Source organism: Microcaecilia unicolor, chromosome 1, assembly GCF_901765095.1.
Source record: "Microcaecilia unicolor chromosome 1, aMicUni1.1, whole genome shotgun sequence".
In the NCBI taxonomy this organism is placed as follows: domain Eukaryota; kingdom Metazoa; phylum Chordata; class Amphibia; order Gymnophiona; family Siphonopidae; genus Microcaecilia; species Microcaecilia unicolor.
Window position 1 is genome coordinate 694,173,061 of NC_044031.1, and position 18,150 is coordinate 694,191,210.

The 18,150-nt window shown below is 45.6% G+C and overlaps 1 protein-coding gene across 4 annotated transcripts in view; it reads left to right on the top strand.

Annotated features, from left to right (window-relative positions):
- BNIP2 (BCL2 interacting protein 2) overlaps positions 1-18,150 on the top strand; it is a 151,406-nt gene that overhangs the window by 9,805 nt on the left and 123,451 nt on the right. For 3 of the 4 annotated variants that reach the window (XM_030188452.1, XM_030188453.1, XM_030188455.1), the window contains exon 2: positions 16,000-16,116. In XM_030188452.1, the coding sequence (XP_030044312.1) occupies positions 16,000-16,116 (117 nt within the window). Of the gene's footprint in view, positions 1-11,444; positions 11,509-15,999; positions 16,117-18,150 lie in introns of all 4 variants that reach the window. The other variant, XM_030188456.1, reaches the window with a different exon arrangement.

An 18,150-nucleotide genomic window follows, 5' to 3' on the forward strand; every position in this document is an offset into this window, starting at 1 on the left:
TCCGTGGCTCTCGAGTAGGCCGCGGATGGTGTGGGGTGTGGTCACAAAAAGTGTTTGGCCGAACGTGAGTTTATTGGCCTCGTGTATCAGGAGACAAGCAGCCGCAATGCTTCGTAGGTAGCCCGGCCATCCTCGTGCCACGTTGTCCATGCTCTTGGAGAGGTATGCTACAGGGCGTTGCCAGGTACCGACCAGTTGGGTAAGGACTCCAAGTGCCAATCCCTTCTTTTCGTCGATGAACAAGTAGAACGGCTTAGTCACATCTGGCAGTCCGAGCGCTGGTGGGGCCACAAGGGCCTCCTTGAGGTCCTGAAGGGCTTTCAGTTCGTGTTTCTCCCACTGGAGATTTTGGCCCTCGAGTTCAGGTCCTTTCAGTTTGGCGTACAAACTGTGGGTCAGGATGGCAAAATTGATAATCCAAATGCGGCAATATCCAGCGGCTCCGAGGAGTGCCCGTAGTTCCTTCTTATTTGCAGGAGTGGGTTGGTTGCGGATGGCTTGGGTTCGGGGGATACCGAGCCTTCGGGTTCCTTCTCGGAGGCGAAACCCCAGATACTCGACTTCGATCTCGCATATCTGCGCCTTCTTGCGACTGGCCCGGTACCCCTGGGCTTCCAGGGTCTTCAAGAGGTAGAGTGTAGCTTCAGCACATTCGGTGTACGTTTCACGGGCCACCAACAGGTCATCCACGTATTGGACGACCGGCCCATACTCGTCCTGATACGTCTTCAGGTCCTGGGCGAGTTGGTCGCCGAAGAGGGTAGGCGAGTTCTTGAACCCCTGGGGAAGACGGGTCCATGTATATTGCTGCTTGGTTCCCGTCTGCAAGTCTTCCCACGTGAAGGCAAACAACTTCTGGCTGTCGACAGCAAGAGGGATGGAAAAGAAGGCGTCCTTCAAATCAATGACACTGTACCACTTGGTCTGAGATGGCACTTGGGCTAGGATGGAGTATGGATTTGGTACGAGGGCAACTATGTCGGCTACCTGGTTGTTGACTTTCCTCAGGTCCTGGACGGGTCTGTACTCGGATGTTCCTGGTTTCTTAACGGGCAACAATGGGGTGTTCCATGCGGATCTGATTGGTTTAAGGACTCCCTGTTGAAGGAGTTTCTGTAGATGTGTATGCATACTATGCCGGGCTGCATAGGGGATGTGGTATTGTCCTTGGTTGACAACTTGAGCATTTGGTTTGAGCTCAATCCAGATGGGGATAGCGTTAACGGCCAGTCCGCCGGGGTTCAATTCTGCCCATACATCAGGCACTTCATCCATTATGGCTCGCCTCTGCTGGGCGAAAGGGGTGTTCTGGTCGTAACGGCAGTCGCCGGGTCCTACAGTTGGGGGAACGTGTAGTCTCCATTCTTCTCTTACTGGACAGATAAGTGTCACTGGCCGATCTTCAAAGCGAGCTTCCACTTCACCCGTAGTCTTGAACTTCAAGGTGGCCTGGAGCTTACAGAGTAGGTCTCGACCAATCAAGGGGACCGGGCATCCAGGGATGTGTATGAACTGATGGGACACCATCGTCCCTCCGATCTGGACTTGGCGCTCTTTGAGGAGGGGGGCCGCAAGGGATTTCCCGGAGGCTCCCACAATTGGTATAGTTTCTTTCGTGGCTGGGGCTATGGCAGTGGTGATAACAGATCGCTGGGCCCCCGTGTCTAGTAGGGCCTTCATAGATTCTGTCCCCACCCGAATTTCCACCAGAGGGTCAGTGGGGACTCTGCCCTCCCGGTTTCTTCATGCTGTGCTGTCTCGGGTAGCGTCCACAGCCATCTGCCATTCCCTCCGGTCATCCCGTCCTCTCTCTCTTCGGCCCCTTCCCCGGCCTCGCCTAGGGGCCCCCGTGCGGTCTCCGGTCTCCTCCTCTCTCTGCCGGTCCCATGATTCCTCTTCTCTCGGGTTGTCCCGCATCTCCTCTGGACAATCAGCCCACCAGTGTCCTTCTTGTCGGCAATTTGCACACTGGTTACGCCCTATGGGGGACCGCGTTCCTCTTGTTCTCCTGCCCCTCCCCTTTGGTCTAGACCTCATTCGTTCTTCCAACACCGTAGCCAATACATCTGCCTTCTCCCGCATCCGTCTGGTCGATTCCTTCCGGGCCTCCACCTTCTCCTCCTGGTCGCGATATCCGAACACGCGATCAGCTATAGCTTTCAGTTGGCTTAGGCTCATCCCTTCGAACCCCTCCGTTCTCTGTAGCTTTCTTCGTATATCCGGTGCTGACTGGCTAACAAAACTCATAACCACGGTTGGGAGATTCTTAGGGTCCTCGGGATTTATCGGGCTGTGCCTCCTAAATGCTTCCATAAGTCGTTCAAGGAAGTCCCCTGGACTCTCGTCCTTTTGTTGGACTACACTGTGGATTTTTCCCATGTTGGTAACCTTCTGCTTCCCCTTCTTTAAGGCGGCCAGGTACGCCTGTTGGTATCGGCGGATAAAGGTTTGGCCTTCGGCGGTTCGGTAATCCCACGTGGGGGCAGCGATGGGTGCCTCCGTTTCTAGTAGGTTCTGTAAATTGGCATGGGCCGGATTCGCATCCCGGATGGCTTGCTCCATATTTTGTTGTAAAAGGCGGCGTTCTTCAGAGGTCAGGATGTGGGCGCTCAACTGCCTAAGGTCGGCCCAAGTTGGATTGTAGCTGTATATAATGCCTTCCACCAGCTCTATCAGCTGCTCGGGTTTCTGGTCGTAGGACGGCCCATGGAATTTCCAGTTATACAAATCGGCACTTGAGAAGGGAACGTGACTATAGACTGTTGATTCGATGGGCTGGCCCCCCCCCCTCTGCCGGGTTAGGGGTATAGGTGGTGGACTGTCGGACTGGGAATAAGTGAGAGGTTCCCCCTTTTCGGCTGGACGGAAGGGCCTGTTGCGGACTCGATTGGGGGAACCGAGTAATGTTCTTCACAACCCGTGTACTCTTCCGTGTGGTTGCGAGGCCAGGTGACTCAGGTGAGGCTGGGCGGGACGTCTCCCCGGCATCCGACTCTGACCCGGAAGTCTCGGCGCCAGCGGGGCCTTCTGCTAGGCCCGTAAGGTCAGGGTACATAGGAGCATAGGGCGGCGGCGCAATGTCGTCTTCGTATGCCTCCGCCGTAGCAAGTATCGGGGCTTTTGGAGGCTTCTTCTCGGCCGAACCCTGAACTTTCCCTGCGGTTTTCTTCGGGGGTTTTTTCCTAGAAAGTGTGTTGGTAGTACTGGGCGTAGTTCCTGCCTTGACTCTGGTAGCAGGGGGCGTGGTCTCAGTGGCTTCAGTGCTAGGGGCGGTAGGCCGTATGGGGGCGGTCCCTGCGGCCTTCGGGACGGCAGCGGTTGCCGAGCTTTGGAGAGCGAAGGCATGGGTCGGCAGGGTTCTAAGTTTGGTTTTCCGGCCTTTTCTCTGCTTTACCAACATAAGGGCGGCCTTTTCTACCTTCCGTTGGGCCCAAGCCGGCGGATCCCGGACTACATCCAACCACGCTTCTATGTATGGAATGTCCTCGGGACAGCCGGGGTTTCCCTCAATTATAACAATATTCATGACCGCCGCCACTTTTTCATACTCGAATGACCCTTCCGGGGGCCATCCAGCAATTCCTAGCCCTGGCCACATAAATTGACATCTCTGTATCATCCCGGCCCTGCTACATTTATCTAGGTCGAACACTTCGCTAAAGTGTTCCGTCATTAAATCTAACGGTGAAGACCCACCCCCGCCCATCCTAACCTGAGTGCCAAAGGACAGGTGACGGACAAAGGGGGAAAGGGGAGGTGGAGGAGTAAGGGGTCTCGTTCCACCAGACACAGAAGGGTCAACACTCGGCCTGACCAGGACGCGGTCGCCCGGCCTGGAACTGCAAGCCCACTCACACACTTTCATACGCCACAAGAAACCCCCCCGTTCGTTCGCCGCTCGGTTTCGTCGCCGGAGCCTAGTGAGTTTCGGGACCTAGTCGGATACCAATAGTCCGTATTAGTCACTGGCTAAAAGAGGGTGATCACGCCTCTTCTTCGGTCCTTACTGGGCCGGTCACTACGTAGAGTATACTCGCCTGTCCGCCGGGGTCGCAGGCCGCGCCGTCGTGCGCTTCTCCCTGAAATGGAAAAAGGTGCCTTGTCGGAACCACACAGCCCCCTCTACAGTCAGGCGGAGTGGATCGGCCCTCCTCCGGGAGATGGACGCTGAAATCAGCGGTGGCCACTCACCACCTCCTCGGGTGGGAATCGATGACCCGATCCGACTGCAGTGGGGGAGGGGAAGAATATAATCCGATTCCCCTTTCTACTTCTGTCCCATCTGGGTCGCCAATGAAACAGGTGGGAAATCAGGAGATGAAAGGCAAATTTTGGTTCCAAACAAGGCAACTTTATTGCTAGCAAGTGAACAGCACCGAGTAGCCTCGGGACACTGTGTGTCATAAATCATCTGACGCTTACATTTATACTTCCCTACTGGGCCTGCGCATTTGGCCCCTTACACGTCATACTTGTCATGCGCAGTAAACATTTGTAGTTCTTACAGTACAAAATTGTAGTCCCAGTACGTACACACGTCATAACACTGAAATGATACTGGCAAGAAAAACGAAACTTAGCAGCTTATTCTGTACACACACAATGCTCCTTTCTAGCACAGGAGATAAGGTGCGGCTCAGGAATGCAGGGGGGTGTCAGCACCCTCCAAGGTCGCCTATTCAGATGGCGTTGCTACGTGCAAGCTGGTCTTGTATAGGCCTTGCAAACTACTGTTACAAGCTATATATCTAATAGCCCTGCATTCTGTCTGTACATTAGTAAACAGCAAACTTGTCTTGTTAGTAAACAGTAAAACTGGATAAGGCACAAATGTCCAGTGCAGTAATAAGGTGTGGCCAAATAGCCAAAAGCAGAGGTAGAGTGCATAAGTAAAAGTCCATCAGTAGGCACAAAACATGAGGTTGTCCTGTTGCTCAGTAGCATTCAGGTAGTACCGGCGTTCCACTCCTTCAGTACTAACTGATCAAGGTACCCTTTTACTAAAGGGTGTTAAGCCTTTAATGCACATAGGATACCGTGGAACCACATTAAGGGGTTTTGTGGCAGTTTACCTGTTTCCACGTGTTACTGCATTTTTTCAGAATTTGTGTCATGGGCAGAGAGTGGGCATGAAAGCATTAGCCAGCTAGCACGTTACACTTATCACGCACTAACTGATTAATGAAAACTTAATGTGGAACCACTTACCACCTAAATACGAGGCGGTACGTGATCCTGTTAGTGCACAGTACCTGCTGAGTTACTGGTAATGAGAACACTAACGCGTGACCTGAAGTAAAAATAGTGGGAATGTCCCATAAAACTTATATAAGAACATGAGTAGCCATATACTGGGTCAGACCAATGGTCCATCTAGCCTAGTATCCTGTTTCCAAACAGTGGCCAAGCCAGGACACAAGTACCTGGCAGAAACACAAATCGTGGCAGCACTCCATCCTACAAATCCCAGGGCAAGCAGTTGCTTCCCATGTCTGTCTCAATAGCAGACTATGGACTTTTCCTCCAGGAACTCATCCAAACCATTTTTAAACCCAGATACGCTGACCGCTGTTACCACCTCCTCCGGCAAAGAATTCCAGAGCTTAATTATTTGTTGAGTGAAAAAATATTTCCTCTTATTTGTTTTAAAAGTATTTCCATGTAACTTCCTCGAGTGTCCCCTGGTCTTTGTACTTTTGTAACGAGTAAAAAATCGATTTTACTTCTACTCGTTTTACACCACTCAGGATTTTGTAGACCTCAGACTTATCTACCCTCATCTGTCTCTTTTCCAAGTTGAAAAGCCCTAACCTCTTTAGCCTTTCCTCATATGAGAGGCGTTTCTTTTGGTCACTCTTCTTTGAACTTTTTCTAATTCTGCTATATCTTTTTTTTTTTTTTGAGATATAGCAACCAGAACTGAATGCAATACTCAAGGTGCGGACGCACCATGGAGCGATACAAAGGTATTATAGTATTTTCTGTCTTCTTAACTATCCCTTTCCTAATACCATACGGTAAAATTCTTCATTAATCGCAAATGTTAGCGTGTGTTAGTAATAGGCCCCTAAGTGTTTAAGGATTCTATATACATAGCATAGAGAAAACATTGCCACTAGTTGGAGGGATAGAATCCCTATTTATATCACCTAAACTTATCAGCTGCATTTGACATTCCAAATCAGACTGCTTTTTTAGCACACCTTAATTGACCTGGGATTAGGTAAGACCATTTTAGGTTGATTTGTATCATTCTTGTTTAATCAACCCCAAAGGAGCTGATGTAATAAGCTCAACTAGTCTCTGTTGCATGAGTTTATTACTGATTTCTCTGAGCTAATCTTATTTCCAGTACAAGAAAATCAACAGCAGAAACACTGTGCTAAAGGGTAGCGTGGTAGGCATGTAAAAGCCACATTGTAAAAGGCTTCCTGTATGTGAAAAAGGAGAAGTGTTAAATCTTTGGTGTGGTGTTTTTTTTTTTTTACTTGTAGCACTTTAATCTTTACTGTAGCTTGGGGCTGAAATAAATAGGTCATATAAGGTGAAATGTAGCACTTCATCCCAGATGATCATCTCCCCCCCCCCCCCCCCCGCTCAGTGTGTATATTTCTGGTGGCCCAGTAAATCACTGGACTCCCCAAACCTCCTGCCCAACCTTTTTAGAGTTGAGAGGCAGGAGTGATGCCCCCATGCTCCTGCCTCCAGCATGACCATCTTTATAAGATGGTGGCACCTGACCCAAGCGATACATCCGGACAAGTCACTAGGGGTCAGGCACAGCCATTTTACAAGATGATAGTGAAAGGAGCAGGACACCACTAGGCACGTCCCAGGACCTGGTGAGTATCAGTCGGGGTGTACCACTGTATTGAGGGTCTCTTGAGGGCCGTCCTGTGTTGGATGCCTCCCCCTCCTCCCCAAATGTCCCTTTAGGGCACTGTACTCTGAAATTTACTGTGTTATTTAATGCACAACTTATTACATTAGCCCCAAAGTGTTTGAGGCTTTGCAGATTGAGTTGGTAGGATACTACAGGATTTTGTTGTCCCCTGTTCTTTTTCCTTCCATAGTTACAAGTATAATACAGGTCTGATCTTCAAGACCCTTAAAGGAAAAGGATCTTTCTCTATAAAACTAAGGAGTATCCCTAACCACACACTCTCCAAAGGACATTGCGCAGTGTGATACCTGCCTATGAGCCTTCTCGAGTAGCTCCTCACACTCTGGGATGCACTCCCTGAAAGGCTCTGCTTAGCACAAGGCTATCTCTTTACTTCAGGAAGCAAGTGAAAACTTGACCGTTCACCCAGGCCCTTAATGGAAGAAGTAACTAACTTTGCTTGTCACACACACAAGGAGTAACACTTGCTGCACATAACATGAACATTATTTCAGCTAGGATAGGATTGGATAAGCAAGCATCTTTCTCACTTCATGTACAACTTTCTTTAAATTAGTCCTCCTTATTTTCTAACTCCTATTACTCTATATGTTCCATCTTTGCTTAAACCCTATGCTGTCTGTTAAAATCTTTTATTGCGTATTGTGTTAGCATTGTAATGTAGCTTGCCATACTGTTTATTTGAAGGTCTAACCTAATGTTTAGTGCTGTTGAGAACCAGGGGAACTGGGTTTCCTACTACAGCTCCTTGTGACTCTAGCCGAGTCACTTAACCCTCCATGGCTCCAGGTACAAAATAAGTACTTGTATATAATATGTAAACTGCTTTTCTTGTAACCACAGAAATCCCATTCCCTTTCCCTGCTGTAATTGTCTATTGCCTATGTTTGACTATACACTGCCTTGAGTAAATTTCTTCAAAAAGTGGCAAGTATATATGTTTAGTGTCATTAGCACTGTTAATTGAGAAACTCAGCTTTGTCACATTTTTGCTGACCCTCAGCTTGTAACTTGTTGAGAACTAGTAGGAGGGAATTTCTGAACCAAACGTGTTTAGAAGCACTTTCCAACAGGCTTTACTAATGTAAAGTCGAGTCCTATGAAATTTGAAGGCTTCTGGCTTTTCTTGAAGAAAGAGTATTTACTATGCTACTGATTTTTATTTCTAGTGTTGCTTGGAGTGGAGGAGGAGCCTAGTGGTTAGTGCAACGGACTTTGATCCTGGGGAACTGGGTTCGATTCCCACTGCAGCTGCATGAAACTCTGGGCAAGTCACTTAACCCTCCATTGCCCCAGGTACAAATAAGTACCTGTATATACTATGTAAACCGCTTTGAATGTAGTTGCAAAAACTACAGAAAGGCAGTTTATCAAGTCCCTTTCCCTTTCCTTTATAAACTCTCAAAAGTCAGTAGCCATCTTGGAGTGGAAGCTGTGTTTTCAGTTGTCCATGATTCCTCAAATCTTTGGTTCAGTTTGCTCTTTATTACTTTTTCCTAGGGCTGTAGATGTTAATGCTTTTTTAACATGATTAACATGTTAAAATGGTAACTCACATTAATAATTATAACGCGTTAATTGCATTACACTCCCTGCTCCTTGCCCCGCTACCTGTGTCTCTCCCATTGTCCTTTTTTTTCCAGCTTTCTTCTTTCCTGCTACCGCTGCCCTTCCTCCTTCCGTACACACACAGCTCTGGTATTCCCTCTCCCTCCCAGCTTGCCTTTACTGTCTGCAGCACCATTCAGATTAGTGCAGTACTAGACGCACGCTGCTTCTTTCAAGCTGGGAGCCCTCCATCTGTAGCTCCCGCCTCTTCTGACAGGACACTATAGAGAAAGGGCTCCTGGTTCGAGACAAGCGACAGTAAAGGCAAGTAGGGATGGTTGAGGAGAGTCAGATGCCTGAGTGCAGGGGGAGAGGAGAAGCAGAGAAAGACGCTGGGACCTGCGGGAGAAAACTGAGAGATTGGGGGGTGGCTTGTAGGGGGAAGGAGAGTGCGAGATACCAGAGTGCAGGCAAAGGAGAGGGGAGATGCAGCCAGACCCGGCAAAGATGACATGATCTGAAATAGGGAATGGGATAAACAAACAAGAGAGAGATTGTGCCCATGCAGGGAAGGAGATGGTGCCCTTGGAGAGGGGAAGAGAGCAAAGGGAAGAAAGAAGAGAAAAGATTGTGCCCAGAGAGGGAGGGGAGAGGAAAGGAAAGGAGAGCTGGTGCCCATGGGGGGAGGGGAGAAGAGAGGAAATTGTGCTCATGGAGGGGAAGGGAAGAAAGGAGGAGATGGTGCTCGTGGAGGGGAGGGAAAGGAAAGAGAAGAGGGTGCTCAGGGAGGGGGAAGGGAAGAGAGACGAGAGGAGAATGGGGCCCATGGAGGAGAGTTGAAGAAAAGAGAATAGATGAAAACTAGACAGATTTCAGGAGGAATAAAAATGGAAGAAAGTTGAACTTGAAAGATGAATATAGGGCAGGAAGTGAAGAAGAGAGAAAAATAATGAATGGATAGGATGCCCTGGAAACAGAGTTCAGAGCATAGACAGAGGGAAGCAGAACCAGAAGCAGGGAACAAGTGATTAGAAAAATAAAATCACAAGGCAGCAAAGGAAAGAAAAATTATTTTATTTTCAGTTTATTAATTGAAATAAATCAGTTTTTAGAATTTACATCTGCTCTGTATATTTTTCACTGTTCAGGAGGAAATGTGAGGGGGGACCCTTTTATGTGATTAAAAATTTTAATCGATATACAGCCCTACAGTTTGCCTAATTCACCAATTAGACCATACTTGGAAATAAAGATCAGGCAATTGTGCTACAGTAAGTTGGTTAGTTAATGAAAGTAATACTGTATATCAGGTGCTCCCTCTAAGTAGCCTAAAGCAGTAGTATGCTGAAGGGCTGGGGTGGAGGGACATGGCCCCAGAGCACTAGTCTTGGGAAGGGCGCACTGAGTGACCTAGAGTGGTGGAAGAAGCAGCAGATGGAAAGAGTATAGGCTGGGCAAGAGTGGCAGTGTACATGAGTGACAGACTGGGGAGTTGCTGGCTAAGGTGAAGAGGAGAGACTGAGGGGACTGATTTCGGGAAGAATTATAAAGAGGAAATTACTAGAATGCTTAGAGTGGGAGAGAAGATTGGTTGGGAGATAGGTGAAGGACCTAGAGGCTGACTGAATTTTGGTTATGGCTTTGGTACCGAAATTGTCCTGAAATTTGTGTTCCGCCTTCTTTTGGCTGAAAATGCCAGTGCATTTTCGTCTGGAATTGACACTCTTTTTCTTTGTACTAGATCCCCTAGCTCTTTTGCGCCCCCCCCCCCCCCCAAGCTCTTCTGCTTCCCTACCCCATGTCCTTTATACTGCCAGAATGGCTGCTGTGATCTGAGAGGACATGGGCAGGAGCAACTGGGAATCACTCTTGCCCTAACTAGCCACTCAGTAACCAGGAGATGTACAGTTGGCCAGGGGGTGGGGTGGGGGAGCTCAATCTGTGCTGGGCTGGGCCCTAGCAGCCAGTTTTAGTTTTGGCCTCAACTGAAATCAAGGGCAAGTTTTGGCCACAGATGCAGTTTCTGCTGAAACCGAAGAATTCAGTTTCAGTTGCCCTCTAGAAGGAGCGCATGGGAGAGAAGATGTGGAGATAGATGATGGCCAGCATTTCGTTATAGCTGTGTCGTGGATCTATAAATGGAAAAATAGAGACAAGTATATTTGCCAAAACAGCTCCATAAAACATTTACTTCAATGAAGCTCTGTTACATCTTATCGGAGCAAAAAGGCAGCCACAGTCCAAACCAAAAGCGTATATATAAGGTGACATCAGACGCCAATACACTAATGCACTAATCATCAAGCAAGCAGACCCGGCTTTAAAAAAAAATGCCTTTTTGAAAAATTGGCACCATTCAATTCTGGCATCTAAACCAGATGGAGCTAAAGAATTAAGCTGAAAGATCCACTACTGTTCTCGTTGTAAGAGAACACATCGTCTATCCCTCCTCTAGAAAATGATTGTATCTGCTGTAATATCACACACTATCAAAAGTATGGTTTAAAGCTACACAATGAACTGCCAGTGGAGATGTTGTCTTCCGGGTGTTAATTGTACTCTTGTGCTCCACCAAATAAACACAGAAGCATCGCATTGTCTGTCCCACATAAACCTTCTGGCAGGGGCATACAATACAGTACACCACATGCTCAGACTAACAGGTAGTATTCGTAAACAACTCTTATTCTTTATTGGTTTGTGAGTCTATAAACACTCCGATTTCAGTCATCATGCCACACATTGCACATGTATTGCACTTCTTATGCCCACTAAACACCTTTTAAACTTGCTTATTGGTCGACAAAATGGAGGGTCATAAAAGCTCTTTTAAATTTCTCCCTCTGCTATAGGCAAAGCAAAGATTCAATTATAAAAAATAGGCAGTATAGTCAAAATATTCCAGTGTCTCCTGATCACCTTTGCAACATTAACAGCTACAGAGGTTAATTTCAAAACACAAGTAAAAATATCATCTTTTTTTCTATTGAAGGTCGTGTGATAAAACCATCGGCATATGCCTCGTCAGATGAAAAATCTCTGTCTGTAAAAGACAGGTAGGTTCTCTTCTAGTTCAACATGGTTCCTTTACTTAATTGACATCACACTTCCATATCATAAGATGTACGATCCTGTACTACCACTGCCCACCTTTGTCTTTCCTTTGAATGACAGTTTGTAGATTCTTCATCAGACTAGACATAGCAGCTGGTTCCATTTCTGACAAATTCTTGTAACATCTTGGTTTTTCTACTTCCATTCGTTTCAAGTCTTGAAGGGAAATGGGACTTGATATACCGCTTTTCTGAGATTTTTGCAACTACATTCAAAGCAGCTTACATATATTCAGGTACTTATTTTGTACCAGGGGTAATAGGGTTAAGTGACTTGCCCAGAGTCACAAGGAGCTGCAGTGGGAATCGAACTCGGTTCCCTAGGATCAAAGTCCACTGCACTAACCACTAGGCTACTCCTCCACTCACCATGTGCTTAAAAATTGACAGTGCAGGATCTTTAAAAAGGTTGGACAAGTTCCTTTTGAAAAGTCCATAGTCTGCTATTGAGAGAGATGTGGAGAAAGCCACTTCTTGTGTCTGGGATCTGTAACACAAATCTTACTATAGGCCACAGTTGGAAGCAAGGTACTGGGCTAGGTGGACTATTCGTCTGATCCAGTATGGCTATTATGTTCTTACGTTCACAGAAGAACATGCGGAGACCTGTATGCCTTTCTTTCTATCCTCTGCTAAGGTCAGTGTTCATGACTCCAGAATAAGAAAAGGACGAGACAAAAATGGGATTCATGAGAAAGTAGCAAGGCGGAAACCACTGTTATCCAAGAGTAACATCAGTGCTTATCTTACATTTGCAAAAAGACACATGGTTGATTTCCAGCCTTTTGGGATAATTGTTCTATGGACAGATGAGTTAAAATGTGGAATACTTTGGACAGCACAGATCGTGTTATGTCTTCAAATACATTACGTGGTAAGAGCATCATACCAACAATCAAACATGCTGGTAGGGTGATAGTGTGGGGTTGCCTTGCCATCTCAGGACATGGAAAACTTGCCATTTTTGAAGGAATTATGAATTCTGCACTGTATCAGAAATTTCTTAGGGAGAATGTTGGATCATTTGTCTGTGACCTTAAGCTGAAGCGCAATTATTTATTTATTGCCTTTGTATCCCACATTTGCCTTCCTAGTGGTGGGTTCAGTGTGCTAATAGGAATAGCAGTTTACAAGTTCAAAGGCATAGATGGAAGAAGAGATGAGATATGTTCTCTTTGGGGGGGGGGGTGGGGAGGGGGTTGTGTCTTCCAGTGTGAGTGAGCTAGGTCCAGTTTCACTTCTTGTTTCTTTTTTCATTTCTCATTTTGTTCATTTTGAGGTTCATGGTTGTAGGGGTGTTGTCTGATTAGTTGTGTGGTTAGGTTATGTAGCAAGATAGTGTTCCAAAACATAAGTCTACATCTGAATGACTGAGTACAAAGTTTAAAGTTTTGGACTGACCTAGTCAAAGTCCTAATTTTCTAATTTAAACCGTAGAGATGCCATGCAGGACTTGAAACAAGCAGTTTATGCATGAAAACCTAAAAATGTGTCTGAATTAAAGCAGCTTGGCAACGAAGAGCAGGTTAACATTCCTGAAAAGTGATGTGAAAGACTGATTCCAAATTATAGATGGTTTATGGCTAAAGGTGATGCAACCAGTTAAGTTTAGGGTATAGCTACTCTTTCACATTAGTAAGATGGGTGTTGGAACAAAGCTAAACGAAGAAGTAATTTAAAAATTGTGTGCTCAGTCTCCCTTTTTCTAATTAACATTTTCTTTAAAATCAGAAACCATTCAGTATGAGACAGATGCAAGAATGGGGGGAAAACTTTGACATCCTGTACCTCTTAACTAAGGGGCATGTTTTCTAAAGTTTATTACATGCTAAGTGCTGTGCAGCCCATTTTATTCCTATGGGCCATACAGCACTTAAGGTACATTAAGCTTTAGTAAACATGGCCCTATTATGTAATGAAAAAGAGATGACATTTTCTCTCTGGCTTTTAATCCATTCTGGATCAGCAGTTGCTATTTAGCTGCAGGTATTTTTCATTACAGATATGCTTTTTAATAATAAAATATTTATGGATTTTAAAAATCTTATTAAAGCTCCTCTCTTTAGGAAGACACGTTTGGTCATGTTTCCATAACACATTCTTCTAGTTTGATGACTCTCTAGCGTACAAGTAACCATTTGAAATATAATATTAGCTATTAAACTTCCATTGTTAGTAGTGGAAAATAGACATGAATGATAGTAAAGAAATATTAGGTATAAGGTTAAATGATACCAAGTAACAGCTCTATGACTCATTCTCTTCTTAAGTTTTATTCAACAGTCTTGGTAAAACAAGCGAGCATTCACAGTTCAGATAGTTGTGCCGATATGTGCATGAACAGCTAAAATAGCCAGTTAACCAATAATCTGCCCAACTCCAGTGGTGGGCTCTTGCGTAAACAGGGAACAGTAAAATCCAAGTCCAAGGCTTGTTATATTTTGAAAGACTCTACATACTCCTTCACAGCAGTACTCTGATGAAAACACACATTCTCCCATGCACCCCCTCCCACCCATCCATACATGCCTCCCATACTAAGGGAGATATAAGCATAGAGGAGCAATAGAGCAGCACATGCGATAGCTACTGTTGAGAATCTTGTGGAGGGATAGTTACCATGCACTTATAGGTTATTGCTTGTGGGTGATTGGGAAGGAGATACTGATAAAGGTCACCCTCAGACCATCTTTAGCATTAAAAAAAAAATTGTCCTTTATGCACTATTGGGAATAAATAATTTTATAATTTTGGAGACAGGAGGAACCTCTGAGTTACCATATGGGTCAGAGCGCTCATACAGTGTAACACAATTAGAACTTTGCTCATGTTGCGCCCCCCCCCCCCCCCCCCCCAGACTTTTCAATATGTCAGATATTGGAGAGAGTTCTCCTCCCTGGGACTGATGGGGCTGAGATGCACTTGTGTACTGTAGAGAGATGATGCGCTTGTCTTGGATTCCAGGGCTCTGTCCTTTCCTGGTTCTCTTTCTACCTCTCCCTCCGCAGCTTTAGTGTTCACTCTGGTGGATCCTCTTCTACTTCTATCCCTCTGCCTGTCGGCGTACCTCAGGGTTTTGTTCTTGGTCCCCTCCTCTTTTCTATCTACACTTCTTCCCTTGGTTCATTAATCTCATCCCATGGCTTTTCCTACCATCTCTCTGCTGATGACTCCCAAATCTACCTTTCTACCCCTGATATCTCACCTTGCATCCAAACCAAAGTTTCAGCGTGCTTGTCTGACATTGTTGTCTGGATGTCTCAATGCCACCTGAAATTAAATATGACCAAAACCGAGCTTCTCATTTTCCCCCCCAAACCCACCTCCCCGCTCCCCCCGTTTTCTATTTCTGTTGATGGCTCTCTCATTCTCCCTGTCTCCTCAGCTCGAAACCTTGGGGTCATCTTTGACTCTTCTCTCTCCTTCTCTGCTCATATCCAGCAGATTGCCAAGACCTGTCGTTTCTTTCTTTACAACATCCGTAAAATCCGCCCCTTTCTTTCTGAGCACTCTACCAAAACCCTCATCCACATCCTTGTCACCTCTCGTTTAGACTACTGCAATCTGCTTCTTGCTGGCCTCCCACTTAGTCACCTCTCCCCTCTCCAGTCGGTTCAAAACTCTGCTGCCCGTCTCGTCTTCCGCCAGGGTCGCTGTACTCATACTACCCCTCTCCTCAAGACCCTTCACTGACTCTCTATCTGTTTTCGCATACTGTTCAAACTTCTTCTACTGACCTATAAATGTACTCACTCTGCTGCTCCCCAGTATCTCTCCACACTTGTCCTTCCCTACACCCCTTCCCGTGCACTCCGCTCCATGGATAAATCCTTCTTATCTGTTCCCTTCTCCACTACTGCCAACTCCAGATTACGCGCCTTCTGTCTCGCTGCACCCTACGCCTGGAATAAACTTCCTGAGCCCCTACGTCTTGCCCCATCCTTGGCCACCTTTAAATCTAGACTGAAAGCCCACCTCTTTAACATTGCTTTTGACTCGTAACCACTTGTAACCACTCGCCTCCACCTACCCTCCTCTCTTCCTTCCCGTTCACATTAATTGATTTGATTTGCTTACTTTATTTATTTTTTTTGTCTATTAGATTGTAAGCTCTTTGAGCATGGACTGTCTTTCTTCTATGTTTGTGCTGCGCTGCGTACGCCTTGTAGCACTATAGAAATGCTAAATAGTAGTAGTAGTAGGTGATGAGGGCTACTCTGGTAGTCATTGCTGGCACATGAGCGTTTACTGACACTTCTTTAGCCCTCAGTCAGTGAGAGATTTGTTTCTCCTGCACACATATATTTATCAGAGGAAGTGATGATAAAGTGGGTAAGGATTTAAGTTGTAAACAAACTACATCACGAGACATTCAAAATAGAGTTCTGTTAAATTGCTGATTTGTTTCTCTTCCTTCCTCCTGTTACTTTTCAGCCAGGAAGTGTTTTCTGGAACTCTGGAGCGCCAGGAATCAGTGGCCACTACAGAGGCCAGGCTGAGGATGGAAGGTGTGGAGCTCAAGGAAGAATGGCAGGATGAAGACTTTCCCAGGTAAGTAGGAGGTGGTGTTAGGATTTAATACCATGTTCTTGCTGGAATGAGGCAGTTTTGTGTTCAGAACCTTTTGGAAGTCTGGGTTTTCTGTTTGTATTCTTGTCTGTTCTCTAAAACAGACATGCAGTATAGCTGAAGCTTGTGAACATTGGCTAGAAAGAATAAAACCATACTAGAAACACAACAGAATGCTAGTAAGAAATAGTATACAAAGGAGGCAAAATAACAACAGAATAGGACCACATTTGGCAAGGAGATAAACTGGTGAGAAGGTGGAATTTTTTGAAAATAGACCAGGTTGAGTTGGGGGTTGCATAACCCAACTCCCCCCCCACACACACACACTTTTTTATTTAAGCCCTATGTGTTTCTGTGGAAGAAGCAGTTCGATAGCTGCAGCATACAAACATTGTTGACATAATGGCTAGGCATTTGCACCTTTCAAAATGCCCTCTACTCTCTCTTATTCTTTGGGTCAGAAAGAGTCAGTTATAGAGATATATATGCACACGCATGCAAGGACTGGAAATAATTTCATCAGGCATACTTCTGAATGCTTTCTCCATCACACTTCCCAGCCCTGTCCCTGCTTACCTGGTTCTGTGTGATTCAGATCTGTGTTTTATTTTGTCGAGAGACAGCTAACAGTAGCAAACAGCAAGGTTCAATCTGCCTGCCCGTTAGTGATAAAGCACAATAATGACTGTTGCTATGGGATAGTGATGCTGTGGTTAAACTGTAAAATCCGATCTGATTAATTTCTTTGACTGGGTGACTATAGGAGACTTTTAAATAAGTGAGTACCATTTAATATGGGCTTTAAAGTAACCGACTGGGTTAGAAAATAAGTGGAAAGTAACAAAGGGTAGTTGTCAGTAGATTTCAACCTGAGAAAAGGGGCATTATCAGAGGGTGCTGCAGGGATTGGTCTGGTTCCTTTAAGAATTTGTAAATAATGTTGCAGAAGGACTGTCAAGGTTTGTCCTTTTCTGGATGTTGGGAAGGATAATATAAAAGATATTGCAAAGCCTGAAGAATGATCAAGAATTTGGCAGTTAAGATTTAATGCTAAAACATTCAGGGTCCTACATGGGGCTACAAAACCCCAATGTAGTAATAACAATATAGGGGAGTTAAGTACTTCTATGCACAAAAGAAAAACAGGACTTGGAGTTATCATGTTTTATGATTTCAAGGTAAACAAACAGGTAGAAAAGGCGACAGCAAAAGCAAGAAAGAAGCTTAGGTGCATATGGAGAGGAATGACTAGCAGGAAGAAAGAGATGATAGTGCTTCTGTACAAGTCTCTGGTGAGACCTTATTTAAAGTACTGTGTACAATTCTGGAGATCACACCTTCAAAAAGATGCAAACGGGGTGGAGTCAGTCCAGGGGGTGCTACTAGTGGTCTTCAGCATAAAACATATAGGAGGACACATATCTCAATATGTATACTTTGGAAGGGAGGAGAGAGGAGACATTTTAAGTACTTCCATGATATAAATGCATGGGGAGTGGCCTCTTCAATTGAAAGGATGCTCTCTGGAACAAAGGGTTGTAAGATGAAGGTGAAAGGGGATAGACTAAGAAAATATTTTATGGAAAGTGTGGTGGATGCATAGAACAGCCTCCTAGAGGATGGAGACGAAGACTGTATCTGAATTCAGGAAAGCATGGAACAGGTACAGAGGATCTGTAATGGATGGGAAAATTATGTAAATTCCCAGGCTGAGGTAATTTTCTTTGCTTTAGTGGCTGCAGATGAATCCAGAAACCTGTGGGTTGTGTCCATCTGCCAGCAGGTGGAGATAGAGGGCAGTTTTGTGCCCTGTGCCTTATAGGGTATGACACTCCCTGGCCAGTCAGTATTACTTGTACCAAAGCAGAAGGAGAAGACCAAAGTCCACAGTCTAAGGAACCCCTCCTCACAGAAATTCAATGCACCAGGAACGCAAAGACCAAGATCCTAAATAGGAGAAACCACACAGAGACCCCACATCCCAGAAAACCTTGCAGCAACTCATGCAAGAAA